Raw genomic sequence first — 14,289 nt, 5'->3', positions numbered from 1 at the left:
TTGTTTTTAAAAAGACCATTACAATATTAGTATAACAGGTCAAGTATCTAAATTTTGGTTTATGAATTATGGGATTCAAACTAACAAGTTGAACAAAGTTGCTGGTAAAATTTGTATTGAGTCGAATTTAAGCCAAATAAAAGCTGTTGGTAAAATTTGTATTGACTCGAGTAGAACAAACTCCAGCCCTAGGGATAGCTAACAACCATTGAAAAACTCGACCAGAGTTATTTAACAAAAATAATGTTCAATATTAATTGCTTTAATTTTATCACAAAAATCAAAAACAGAATACAAAGTTTTGGATAGTACAATTCAAACAGTATTTCGTTTTCTTTAAAAAAAAAAATACAATTATGACAATAACGCAGTCTTGAAGCTGGGTGCAACTAATTCAAAAATTTAACACAAGTACTCTTGTGTATGTATAAGAAAACTAAAACCCAAAAACCTGCTTTCCTTTATCATCAAATAAATACACTTACAGTAAACCATGGCTCTGTCAATCTGCTACATTTTCTATTGCTTGCTACCTTTCTTTTGAGTTCTTTTTAGTTTCATACTCTTCATAGAAAGCACGCCAGAGGCACTCTTGCCTTCAAGCCTTTTTGTCATATTTACCACAGTAGCCATACCTTTTTTTGCAGCAGCCCTATGTTGTGGCCGACGACTCATCATTTTTCGATCAAGTGGCCAATATGCATAAGGTTCAAGCTTATCCTTCCTCTTAATATCTCCACCAGCTTTTTTGCTAGCATATTCCTTTCCAGTGTAAGCCCTACCAGCCCTACCAGGCTCTGCTGTTCTTCTCCGCTTTTGGGCTTTAGTTCCGGACCTTGCAGACAAATGACTATCAGGCTCACTCCTAGCATCATATTCTGAATCGGCTGGTTTTTCCTCCGTCTGTTCCCTTTCCTCCCGGATAATCAAACGTCCTTCAGAATCTACCTCCATCTCATCATCGTCTGACCTGGACTTCCTTTTGAGATTCTCAGATCTAAGAGCAGACCTTACTTTCTGCCGATCAAGCAAATCAAGTGGCTCGTCATCTGATTCGTCAGACAAGTGCTCAGGAATATTGTTTTTTAGTCTCATCTTAGACCTAGATGGAACAAGTAACAACAATGTTAGTTGAAATTGATTTTCAGGACACTTTATGCTATTGTAGGTTACGGATAACTCATCACAGGACCGGTTATTACTAATCAAGGACCACTGCCAATTTATGCAATATCAAAAAAAAAAAAGATAGAAAGCAGACGTAAATCCAAAAATGAAGACTTCAAGTATATTACAATAATAACAGTGTGTCACAGCAAAATTCATGAGATGAACAGACAAATTAAAAGCTTACCTGAATGACGATGCTGCTGATTTGAGATGTGTGGAAGATTTACCCCCTCTAGAAATTGCCTTGCCGTTCAGGTATTCTGCATCACTACCTTTGCTGTCTCCATCAAACTCCGAAAAAATATCAGTATGGTTCCATCTACTTTTCCTGAAAAAGACATCACATTGTCCAAATGCAGCTCAAGATACAGCTTCCAAATTCATTATAGCACAATATTAACTAAAACAGAATGATTCAGAAGTGCATGATGTTAAACACACAAGTCTAACCCCAATCATAGAACTAATATATGTTCTGTCACTTGCAAAATTCAGAAGAAAAAGTGCGTCAATTTTTGGGCACAACAAGCATGTCATGTTAACATGGCTGTGCTGTGCATATCTTAAGATCAGCGGTGAATCAAACTTAAAAACCATTCTTGCATCGTTATTGATAACTTTTAACCGTAGAAGTTCACTAAACTTCAATATATATTTAACCCTAGAAGTTCACTAAACTTCAATATATACAAGAAATTAGCATATATATTTGAAAGGCCACTACATGTAAGTGGATAAATTCAAAATCTCACAGAGGGTTATGTAATTAAAATCAGTTCTCTTCATTTTGAATAAAGGAAATAAATACAGGATGAATACCTGGATGTAGTTGCTTTTGAAACATGAGACCTGGTTTCTTCAGATTTAGCACCTCGGTTCCTCTCTTTCCGCTCCTTGATCTGTTTTACAAATGGATCGAAAATTACGCGAAGACTTCCACATAAAAGAATTATCAAAATGTTGATCAACTAACCTTGCGTATGTTGGTCAGAAGTTTCATATGTTCTTCAGGCAGGACAGCTTTAACAGCCTCCAATCCACACTTCGTGATAAGCATCCCTAAAAGAAGTTTGACCTGAAAATAATTTGAATGACGCTTGTTTAAAATATGAATAAATAGGTCGGATTCCAAAACAACAGCCATCCTCAACAAATCAATGAAATCACATAAGATGACAAAAACAGAAACCTTTGCTTTAAAATGATTTTTGGCTTCATCTTGCCACTGAAACAAACACTCAACCACGCTCTTCAGATGCATTTGCAATCCTTCTGCTTGTGATTTGGCTACTAAAACCTTTAATAAACCAAGATTGGCCTACACGGAGAAAACAAATATTTAATTAATAGCTCAAGGAAATGTTACTTCAGTAAGCAATGCATTTAACCAACAAAATAGAAAATGAAACAAACCTTGGTTATCTCTTTATTCTTTTTTTCGAGCAGGACAAATGTAGATGGAAGCAAATCAAAAGCAGTTAAAGCAAGGTCAGAGAATTCATAGGCCAAGCGAGCTAAACCTTTGACGGTTGCACTTATCATATGTGGAGTTTTTCCAACAAGGCCGCGAGCAACCTAAGCTCACAAAACAGCACAAAATCAAATTACTGTTGGTATGGTTAAGGCAAAGGGTACATATGTAAAATAAAGATGAAAAAGCACGGACAATAAACTGTAAATTTACCTTGATAAAAAATTGATAGAGGTTATTTCTGTTCCCACCTTTCTCCTCGTCTCCAAATGCATGGGCGACTTCGACCAGAATGTCATAAGCCCTGTTCCTGGTTTTCTTATTAGCCTGTAAAAATAACTTCAAAATTCAGCACCTCTGGAAGCTTGTGAAGTTAATTTAGATGGCAAAAAGTGATGTCTGGTACAAACATCATTTGATTCCTTTCTGAACATTATACCCACATAATAACTAAAATCAAATAGAAAACAATCGCAGACTGTTTATTTTATTGCCAGAGCAAACACAACAATGGCCATCCCATCCTATTACTTAAAAACTAAATACAATTACAGAGCGAAGTTGAATGAAAGTAATGCATTTTTATTGACTAAAAAGATATATCAATTTTACTCAGGGATATGTGCTTGGTGATTGAAGTAATATGTGCTTGTTGGAACCTCAAAAGAGTACAGGTCAGCATGATATGTAGAGAACACCCACTAGATGGTCGTTACAGAAACATAAATGCCCGAGTTTATTTACTCCTTGAATACCATCATTTTGGATGTTACCAGTAGCATGCAACAGTTATGTTATTCATCTTAGTGTTTACACATGGCAGCAACAAAAACAGGTTCATAATGTGTGAACATGGTTGCCTATTTCAATTACCCAGTGTGCTATTGTATGTGCAACAGCTCACCACTACTTACTACAAGGAATGGTTAGGCTCATGAAGGCTCGCAACCTAGAGCCCACCCCCAAACCTAAAAAATGTGTGGATACTGGATCACCCAAGAAATATACAAGTATACTGATGCCAGAAAAAACCGAGCAGAGCCAAAAGAAATACACTGATTCAGAGGAACAAATAAAACTGCATAACTAAGTTTCCACAACTAACACTGCATTACCTCTTTAAGAGCCAGTATTATCTCAGTGAGGAAAACTTCTGGCCAGGCCATTGAATCATCCTGTCGGCAGTACATAAGTTCAGATTATTCATGCTATTAGTACAAGTATAATATGAGACAAGACAATATTTAGAACATATCAGAGACACCGAACATATCAGATACACCACAACAAAAGTGTGCATTAAGGGGACAAACATGGATGCAATAACCCAATTTTGGATACCTTTGATTTCGAGTCTTGGACTGTTAAGAAGTAAAGGAACTCAACTTTGACTGCCTCGGACTTCATGACATGGAGTATCAAAAAGTATAGGCAATCAAGTCTATGGCGTTTGGCAGAAGAATGGCAAGGAAGAATTTCAACCATAAGCCCAAGCAGAACCTCAAGCTTCGATGAAACAAAACTGTCTGAGCTCTGTCAAGAATAATCCAAGGAGAAAACAGTAAGCAGAAATGTTTTTCTAACATGGAACTAGCTCAGAAGGATAAACCAACAAATAAAAACAAATAGAAGAAGCATAACCATGACAACACCCGTGATTGAACATTTTAACCAAAATATTAAAATAATTTGAAACTTCTGTGTTAATAAGAAAAATCAAATAGTAGGAAATATACAAATACCTTGAGTATGATCGAGAGAACTTTGTATGCCTTCTTCTGCATGACACCAACATCCTGCAAATAATGATCACAATAACCATCGTAACTTTTCTATTTGAAAACAAAATTTCAGTAATTCCTTGCAAGGAGAACTATATATCTCCGACAAACCTGCAATGCTGGCTTTAATACTTGAAATAATAAATCAATATCTTTTGTATCTAATCCAGGCAACAATGAAACTGCGAAATCAAGAAGCCGCGCCCTGGGATGAAAAGAAATTCTATTAAATAATACTAACACCGAAAAATCAAATAAGATAACTCAGGTAAAATGCAGATTGAACTAAATATAATTTCCAACTTCACGAAAAAATCAATCAGACACAATTGAGAGAAATAGAAAATAATCAACACCTGAGAACTGATTGAGATTCATCATTTGATGCATCAATCTGCATAGAGCTGTCTGAACCATCTATTCTGTTGGCATTTTGAGTACATTTTAAGAGGTCTGACATCTTCTTCTTAAATAAGTTTTGTACGACTTTCTTTTCTGCTATAGAAGCAATGTCACTAATTGTGCCCTGTAAATGAAGCAAAATCATCACTGTAAGCTTCCTATATATCAAGAAACCAAGAAAAATAGAGTACTTCATCTGTTCATGAAAACGATGCAGCAATCTTTCAACGTGAGGAATGAAATTAAAAAATGGTTACTTTTATTAACATTTCTAAAAATCATTATCAGATTAGTACATACGAGCACAACAGGAAAAAAAAAAACAAAACAGTGACATAAACAGAACTGCAAACTCCAGTTTTATGTTATGCCAACATGCATGCTCAATTGCAAGAACATGGAATGCAATGCCATACATTTGGCTCAACTATAGTACATTGAAGAAATAGTACCTGCAAACAACCACCATCATCTTTTGTAGATTTCAGGAACACGTCTGACAGATCTTTCAACAAGTTCTTGGCAGATATCTCCAATGCCCTCAAATTTTCTGTTGCAACCTGTTGCGAGTAATTAACCAAGACTTGTTCTTTGGCCATATCTTGCCCAATATCATCTTTATCATTTGAGTCCTTTATGTTCTTGTTTTGTCTAATCAGAAGCTGCAAGCTAGTGCATATTATTCCACGAATATCAGGTTCTTCTTTTAGTGTACTACGTAAATGTCTCTCTAGATCCTTGAAGCTTTTAGCTGTGTCTGAAGGATAGTTACAAAATGAAGGCAGTAAAGACCACAAAGAGTAAGCAAGTGCGTCTGCATTCCTTGATGACACTGTCAGTCCCTGCTTCTCAAGCTGCAAAGTATAATGAGTAGGAAATGAATACCATGGAGAGAAGAAAAACGCTGCATCTCAAAATACAATGTCCAATACCTTTTGAGCCTTCTCCCTAATACGTCCAATCATAGGCAAAATTTCGTCGGTAAAATATTTTAGACATGCACCAACAATATACTGTTTTAAAATGGGAAAAAGCCATATATTTGACACAGATGAATCTTCAGCTTCCAAATTCAATGGTATAAAGGATAAGAAAGTTTCAGGTCCCATTGCAACAAGGGCTGATCCAAGGCACGTATGAAGCTGCACGACATAGAATATAGTAGTACTTCACATCAGTAATTTGTTGTACATGAAAAAAAATTAAAGATCAAACAAATTCCCAGATCCTCTAACAAAAACCAACTTGATTATGATATTGGCCAAAAAAAATACCAGGAAACCATTCAAATTCCCATGAATCAATAGAAATTCAATACTATATTTTGTTATAGACAAATCACATAATAATAATAATAATAATAATAATAATAATAATAATAATAATAATAATAATAACAATAATAATAATAATAATATAATAAACATGCATACATCATCATCAACAACATCGAATGCCCATTTTAATATGTATGATATGATAAACTACGATTTGTCACAGAATAACTAACAGGGTTGCTACAAAACACCTATTTGCTTTTGAAATCATCAATATCATAAATATAATAATTTGAAAGACATTCTACTTTTTTACAGGTCAGACATATTAGATACTGTTCATATAATTGGGACACATGGTTGTTCTGGTAAAGAACATATCAAAGCTCATTTTATAAGATTTTGAGTTTCGTATTTGTGTGGTTTGGCAACAAAAAAATGCAACACAGAAAAGATAGTTAGACCTGTTTCCTAAAGGGAAAATCTTCATCAGGCAGCTTCTGCATATCTTCCAAGTTTTTGAGTATACCTCTCATAAAGTAAGGAGAGTTACTTCCTGCATTGAATATAGCAGTAATCTCAAAAATAAGTAACAGAAATTTTACACTGTATTATTTGAGGAATGAAATTATGTGAAATTGTAAGGAAAAATCTAACAGAAAAACCGGGAGAAGTACAACAACAATTGTATACATTATGTAAGAAAAAATCTAACAGAAAAAACGGGAGAAGTATAACAACAGTTGTATACATTATTATTCAAACTACTACAATAAATCAAACTAATGAATGAACAACCAACAAACTATATAAATTATAAGCCAATGCAAGAAACAGAAACAAGACTTAACAGCAATCAAAATACCTAATTTGTGAAACATTGCGGAAACAACATCAAAAACTCTGTCCCAGGCAGCAGCATAGTGATAATCAAGTAAGCTCTCAACAGTTGCACAAATTTTCTCAATAATGGTTGGTCCTGATCTCCTTGATTCATCCAGAGTTATCTGATCCACTCCCTGTTTAATCAAACTCTCATCAATGCAATAATTGATCATGCTTTTGAGTGCATCTGTGGCTGCGAATATGGCCTCTTCATGTTCAGATGCCAAAATATCTGCACAAAGTAAAAAAATATAATTCCATAGTTGCCAAAAAAAAACAGGTAAATATATGCACAAACACAATCGAAACTCATGATACCTTTGAGATCACTGAAAACACTGGGAAGCTTAATTACACACATTTGCCTGTTCAGAGAAAAAACTTTCTTCATTCCAGCATCAAGCAAGCGAGCAGTAAATGTCATACCATCTCCAGAAATCTCATTTGATGAGGTAGAAAGAGCCGATAATGTGCACAACACCTCAAGCAGTGCTTCAGAGGAAACTTCTGATGTTGAGTTAAGACAGATAAAATTCAAACCATCCATTATGCGCCTAGTGACTAGGGGTTGACGCAGATTCAATAGAGTTTTGAAGTGCTTGAGAATGCTGTTCTTGTCTTTTAGTGACAACAAAGGTAGGCATTCTTTCAAGGCATCAAGAACATACAAAACCTGTTGGGCTCCCTTAGTTCCTTCACCAGCATTTGCATTTGCTCCACCAGCAAGCAGTAAAAACCTTTCAAGTAGGTTTTTGACACCTTCACTCGCAGATGCTAATAGTGAAGACTTTTGAAAGTTTATCAAGACATCACGGAGGCCCAAATGGGATTGCCTTCTTACCTGTTGCAAGAACTAGTCAGCACACACCACTCAAGTATATACCATAATTTAGAAAACAAATCAAAAGTCATGTAACCATGCTACATCCCCTTACCCCCAAAAGTCCAAAACATTTAAAATTTTAAAATTTCTACACAATACACACACAAGGTCAGCAAATTAAAATGGTGAAACATGTCCCAATCCCAACTATTGCATGAACAAAGTATTTATTGCTCTATATTCGAATGTTAGAGATGAAAAGGGGAAAAAAGACAAATTATAAATCATCTTCCTTATAAATAACAATTGAAAACTAGAGCCTTTTCATCGAAAAAATTGTGAGCAAAATGACGGTAGTGGAAGATTGAACACTGCGCAGGATCAAACCAACCCAAAGGCAATGTACAACTTGTATTAGGATAGTATCAACTAAAGTAATCGCAAATTATGCATCCATATAGCTCCAATCAATAGTAACCATCAAATCATTGCAAACATTTGAATTTAAACACAATTAAATTACTTCTAAAGTGACACAAATAAATCAATAGAAAAACGAAGTTTTTAATTCACGAATAGTTACCTTGGATCGTGAATCAGTAAGAAATCCTAACAAAAGATTGAACAACGTGGACACATCAGACCAATGAACACTATCTCTATGAATCAACAAATGCGAAACACACTTCAATCCATCAACAACGACACTCTCCGAATTTTTCGACGACGGAGAATGAATAACTTTCACAATAAGCTCAGACAAAGACTCTCTCTCCTTCTTCAACACAGCCACGGGCACTTTAACGATAACAATCGAGAGAATGGTTAAAAGCGATTCGATGACGTGGTCAGGTGGATTAGGTTCCGGTACGATGCGGTTCAAGGAGGAGCACGTTGCGCCGAAATATGCGACTGGGGAAGAAGGGAGGTTGTGGTCTTTGAGTTCCTGTGACATTGCGCCGATGACGGTGCAGAGGTGTTGGTGGTTAACGGCGGTGGATTTTGAGAAACGAGAGAGAATTGAATTGCATATATCATCGTTGGATTCGTTGTTGAATGTTGGTTGCTCCATTTCGATTCCTTCCATGATCGGAAATGGAATTGAACAGTAAACCCTGGCTAGCTAGCTCTAGCTCCCACGGCGGCAAGGGTTTATAGAGAGATAGAGAGAGAGTGAAACATTAATTAATCAAAACCCTACCACTTAAAATGCTTCATATTTGTCTAAAATCATTTTTTTTCTTCACCAATATTTTTTTTTGGTTAATTATGTTTCTAGTCCCTATAAAATAGCGACCTTGTAAATTTAGTCCCTACTTAATTTTAATAGCATTTTTAGTCCCTAATTTTGTTTTTCTGCACTGAGTATTAGTCCCTACTCAATTCAAATTTGTTTAATTTATGCTTAAATTCTTAAATTTTTGAACAATTTTTTGCAGACATGTTTAGAACATTACTAAAAGTTCGTCCGCAAAAAATTATTGCAAAATTTGATTTCTACATCCAGATTTTATTACTTTTTATCTTTAACTTTTGTCGTTTTAAAAAATTCATATTTAATTCATTTCATGTCAGAAAATTCTAAATTTTAGTAAACGAACCTTTCATAGTGTTCTAATCTTGTCTCAAAAAAATCGTTCAAAAATTTAAGAGTTTAAGGATAATTAATCAAACTTTGTTTTAGCAGGGACTAAAATTATAAGTAAATTTTTTTTATAGGGACTAAAAATGCTATTAAAATTAAGTAAGGACTAAACTTACAAGGTCGCTATTTTATAGGGACTAGAAACATAATTAACCCTTTTTTTTTTAACTACTATCTAAAATAATTTATTCGAGTAAATGGTCATTTTGGTCCGGACTCTGCACCTCGTTGGTTGTCATAGAGGTGTCTCACTCACGATTAAATACAAAGTAGTTATTAGATGTGCACTTCTGTTATCACTATAGTCTTTGGCGTTAAATAATTCTGGTAAGTAATGATGTGGCAAAGGTTTTATATTCCGATGTGTCGCAAGATTAAAGTGAAAATAGAAAATGATCACTTTGTTCTTGAACTGAAAAATCAATGTCCTTAAATTGAATCTCAAATCCCTAAATTTCATCTAATTATATGTTTTGTTCAAAATTTCATTAAACACCAACTTGATGTTAGGTCTCTGACTGTGTATACTTACTATCAGTTAGGTCTCTAACAATAAACACATACTCTCACTAAAGTCGTTGACAAATTCTTAATTTAATAAAAGGTTAAAATATGATTTTAATCCCTGTAAATATGCCTCGTTTTGATTTTAGTCCCTGAAAAAAAATTGTTGTTTTTGGTCCCTGCAAAATATTTTGTTTTTGAAAATAGTCTTGACCCTACTTTTGTGATGATTTGCATACGTGGCATATGATGACTGAATCCATTTTGTAGTTTTTGGTCCCTGCAAAATATTTGATTTTTTTAAAAAGGTCCCTGCAAAATATTTTGATTATGAAAATAGTCCATTTTGGGGACTATTTTAAAAAACAAAAAAATTTGCAGGGACCCAAAACTACAATTTTTTTTACAGGGACTAAAACCAAAACGAGACGTATTTGCAGGGACTAAAACCATATTTTAGCCTTAATAAAATGCGACCTAGTGACAGCAATAAGACATTAGTACACGTACCCTCTTTTTTTTTTTTTTTTTTGAGGGAAGTACACGTACCCTCTTTTACACCCTTGATAAAAATTGAATTTATTTTCATAATGTTTGCGGGGACATTACGCCCTTCAAAAGAGCTGCCTATATCCTCAATTGTGCTTCTCCAAACAAGACCATCAATCTAGTCCACTTTGGATAAAAAAAAGTGTAACGATATACATTACTACCACATATTTTTTTTTTTTGAATAAAAGATACTTAGATCATTTCATTAATAATAATGTGTTCAATACAACGAGGTACATAAGAATAAGTAGTGGGACTAGCTTTAGATGTGGCAACCCCCGCTAGCGTGTGAGCTACCTCATTCGCTTGTCTCCGGTTAAACTCAACCTTTGAGTTGGTGAAATGCAAATCGAAGAGACTTCTACAAGCGGAGATAATGAGCCCAAATTCAGAGACATCCGGGCGAGACTTATTAAAAGCATCCACTGTAGTTTTAGAGTCCAAGGCAAAATCAATATTATCAAATCTCATATCACTCAACCACTCCAAAGCATAATAAAGGCCCATAGCTTCCCCTACCTGAACAGTATGCACAACCGGTAAAGGAATAGCCTTCGCAAGCACAAAAACTCCCTCTTCATCGCGGATACACATGCCTAAACCTGTAACATTCAGAACGTTCGAAAAAGCAGCATCGATGTTACACTTGAATCTACCTTGATGCGGCCTCTGCCAAGACAAAGAGGAAGAACCATGTTCAGCACGCACTGCTTCTACACGTGGCTGCACACTACGGCTAATCATATCAGAGTTCCTGCTATTATTATGCGCTGCTGCAAGAATAGGCCTGCTGCCATTTGCTTCTACCGACCTGCTGATGTTGCCGTCAGCTCCCTCAAATGTGTTACTGCTGCTGTGCGCTGTTGCAGCAGGTAAATTGGCCATGTTCCAGTCCTCTACAAGGTGAACAGCCCTGTCTACAACCTGCGCCACATTTTCCGAAACGTCTTGCCAAAGCTTTAAATTTCTGTGTTTCCACAAACTCCACAAAAGGGCAGCAACATGTTGACTCGCATCGCGTGAAAGGTCCTGCACCAAAAGGAAAATCAAATCTGTTGCACAATTAGAATTAGTACAGGCATGCTGAATTTTCTCCCACATTCCAGCTCGAATCCACACCTGCACCGCAAAGGAACAGTCAAAGAATACATGATGTAAATCTTCAGAAGGTCCATCACAAACTACACAATTCAGGGGACATTGGACTCCTTTATCCTGTAAACGAACACGGGTGGGAAGGCATCCTCTACACATACGCCAAATTAAGTTTTTAATCTTTGGAGGAACTTTAAGTCTCCAAATCCCTGACCAATATCCAGCTATCCGCAGATGAACAGTGTCAATCAATTCCTTCACACAAAGTCTGTAGGCACTTTTAACGGAATATAGTCCGTTCCTTTCAACCTTCCAAATCAATGCATCATCGGTCACTTGCTCAATCAAGGGAGTTTGTAAAATGGCTGCAGCCGAGGCATCATCGAATACTTGGTGAATGACCTCCACGTTCCACATCTTAGAGTGAGTGTGAATTAAGCTATCCACTCCAAAGTTCCGCAACAAATGCGCATTGGCAATATTACAGTCCAGTTTTGTTCCATTGCCTAACCAAGGTTCATCAATAATAGGGATGGATCTGCCTGACCCTATACACCACCGAGATCCTCCTCTAACAATAAAACGAGCTTTCAAGATACTTCGCCATGCGTAACTTGGATTATGACCCAAAGAAGCTGTCAGAAAAGTATTATTGGGGAAGTAGCGCGCCTTAAAAATACGGGAAGCCAACGTATGAGGTTCAGTCATAAACTTCCATGCTTGTTTGCCAAGCATTGCCAGGTTAAAAGCGGTGAGGTCTTTGAAACCCATACCTCCATTAGTCTTGTGCATCGAAAGCTTCTCCCAAGAGAGCCAATGAATACCTCGATTGTTAGACCCACCGTGACCCCACCAAAAAGCGTTCATCATCTTCTCAATAGTTGAGATAATATTTGATGGTAGCATAAAAATACTCATGATATAAGATGGAATGGCTTGCAAAACGGATTTAATCATAACCTCTCGACCCGCTTTAGAAAGACATTTGCTCCTTCAAGTATTGATTTCCTGCCACACGCGATCTTTAACATAAGAGAAAACAGCTGTGCGATTTCGACCAATCATCGATGGTAAACCCAGATACTTACCTGTACCTAGAACGGCCCGAACTCCCATAATGTTAGTTATAGAGTTCTGCAAATTATCAGAAACTCTTCGACTATAGAAAATCTCGGACTTCGGTAAACTAATCGACTGACCGGACGCTGCTTCATAAGTATAGCTTTAGATCCTTTCATAAATTTTAAGTGTCATTTGTCTAACATGACTAAATAATGAGTTTAAGAGTCATTTGTCTAACATGACTAAATGATGAGTCATTTTGTTTGAGGCTGATTGGTAGCTTTTGCCTCAAGAGTAATATTGTGTTGTTCATTATGATCTCGAGGATGTATGATCAACTTCGAGAGCAAATTATCTCAAATTAATTAAATATCCCGTATAAAAGGGGACAAGGTGACATGTAGTGCTGTTTATATTTTGTGAGTTCTATAGTGTCATACTACATTAAGTATGGCTAAATTGCTATTTTCGTCCCTTAATAATTTAATTAGTATCGCTTTGATCTCATAATTAAAATTTGTTTGTTTTACTATTTTAAGTTTGTCTCCGTTAAATATTTTGGTCATTTCCGTTAGTTTTATTGAAGAAAAAAAACGTTAGAGTTTGTTAGATCATCATCTTCATTCAACTTCTTTATCATCTTCATCATTCATCTTCATAAAAAAAAAAAAAAAAACCTCAACAAAACAAAAAACTATTTATCATCTTCATCATTCACCTTCATAAAAAAAAACTAAAGGAAAAAAAAATCTTCATCCAACTCAAAATCACTACCCCACTGTAACACCCCGTTTTCCCAACGTAAAAATTTCATAATTAAAAATCAGAGTAATTCAACTTTAAACGGAATGCTACACTTCTTAAAAATTCATAAACTGAATAAATAACAATTTATTCTTCAAAATCATTGAACATAAGTAATTCAAAACTTCGCAGCGGAATTAGTTCATTCAACATAAAAAGTCTTTGGCATGCAGGCCTCATCAGAAAATCTCATAAGTCTTAGTTCAATATTTATTCATAAAAGTTCATAAACAATACGTAAGGAATAGAAGTAAAGTCAAGTCCCATCCCGTTACGTATCAGAGCACCTAGACACACATGTGAGGAGTCCACTCACGACGCCTCTAATCTTGATTACCTGCAAGGTACCCATACGAAGAGCAACATTTCCAAGCAGAGGGGTGAGATTTCTCAAACAATAATATTAAACATATAAATCATATAAAGTACATTCAACAACTTAAACATCTTATAATTCATTAATCATATCTAACAACTTAAACTTCCTTAACTAGTGTCATTATTCTTCCTACATTAGTCATATACTTCATCAAATAACCTCAATTATTAATCATAAAACATCATCACATGTCATCAAATAATAGTCACAAACACCTTATCATAAATCACATAACATCTTATCATAAATCACATAACATCTAACATCAATAATAATCATAAGCATCAACATCTAACATCAAATATAATCATAAGCATCATCATGTAATTCACATAAGTATCATTATCAAAACATAGCATTATCGAAAACAACTTCATAATCAAATTCATCATCATTAAATCATAATCATCGAATCACAATCAAACTTCATAATCACACC

The 14,289-nt window shown here is 35.4% G+C and overlaps 1 protein-coding gene across 1 annotated transcript; it reads right to left on the bottom strand.

The window, feature by feature from the left end:
* Positions 1–230: 230 nt before the first annotated feature.
* Positions 231–8,996, bottom strand: LOC146956583 (uncharacterized). Its single transcript, XM_085729639.1, has 18 exons — positions 8,393–8,996; positions 7,305–7,827; positions 6,967–7,218; positions 6,566–6,657; positions 5,757–5,966; positions 5,277–5,678; positions 4,779–4,948; positions 4,534–4,627; positions 4,384–4,437; positions 3,983–4,174; positions 3,757–3,816; positions 2,855–2,968; positions 2,584–2,745; positions 2,360–2,488; positions 2,144–2,245; positions 1,990–2,069; positions 1,355–1,498; positions 231–1,102 (listed from the first exon to the last, which is right to left on the bottom strand). The coding sequence occupies exons 1-18, from the start codon at positions 8,894–8,896 to the stop codon at positions 520–522; spliced, it is 3,867 nt and encodes a 1,288-aa protein (XP_085585765.1). The 5' UTR covers positions 8,897–8,996; the 3' UTR covers positions 231–519.
* Between the last annotated feature and the right edge of the window lie 5,293 nt (positions 8,997–14,289).

The sequence above is a fragment of the Medicago sativa genome, chromosome 1, assembly GCF_051527215.1.
Source record: "Medicago sativa cultivar Bolivia chromosome 1, Bolivia_mono, whole genome shotgun sequence".
NCBI classification, from domain to species: Eukaryota; Viridiplantae; Streptophyta; class Magnoliopsida; order Fabales; family Fabaceae; genus Medicago; species Medicago sativa.
The sequence above is the reverse complement of the archived record's forward strand: the minus strand, read 5'-3'. Positions and strand labels throughout refer to the sequence as shown.

What these genes read in the sequence shown, in the direction of transcription:
- LOC146956583 (XM_085729639.1), bottom strand. Translation starts at nt 8,896, where the DNA reads ATGGAAGGAATCGAAATGGAGCAACCAACATTCAACAACGAATCCAAC. An exon ending in TTACTGATTCACGATCCAAG is followed by an intron (nt 7,828 to 8,392) that starts GTAACTATTCGT and finishes TTCTTGCAACAG; the next exon opens with GTAAGAAGGCAATCCCATTT. An exon ending in ATTTTCCCTTTAGGAAACAG is followed by an intron (nt 5,967 to 6,565) that starts GTCTAACTATCT and finishes TATGTCGTGCAG; the next exon opens with CTTCATACGTGCCTTGGATC.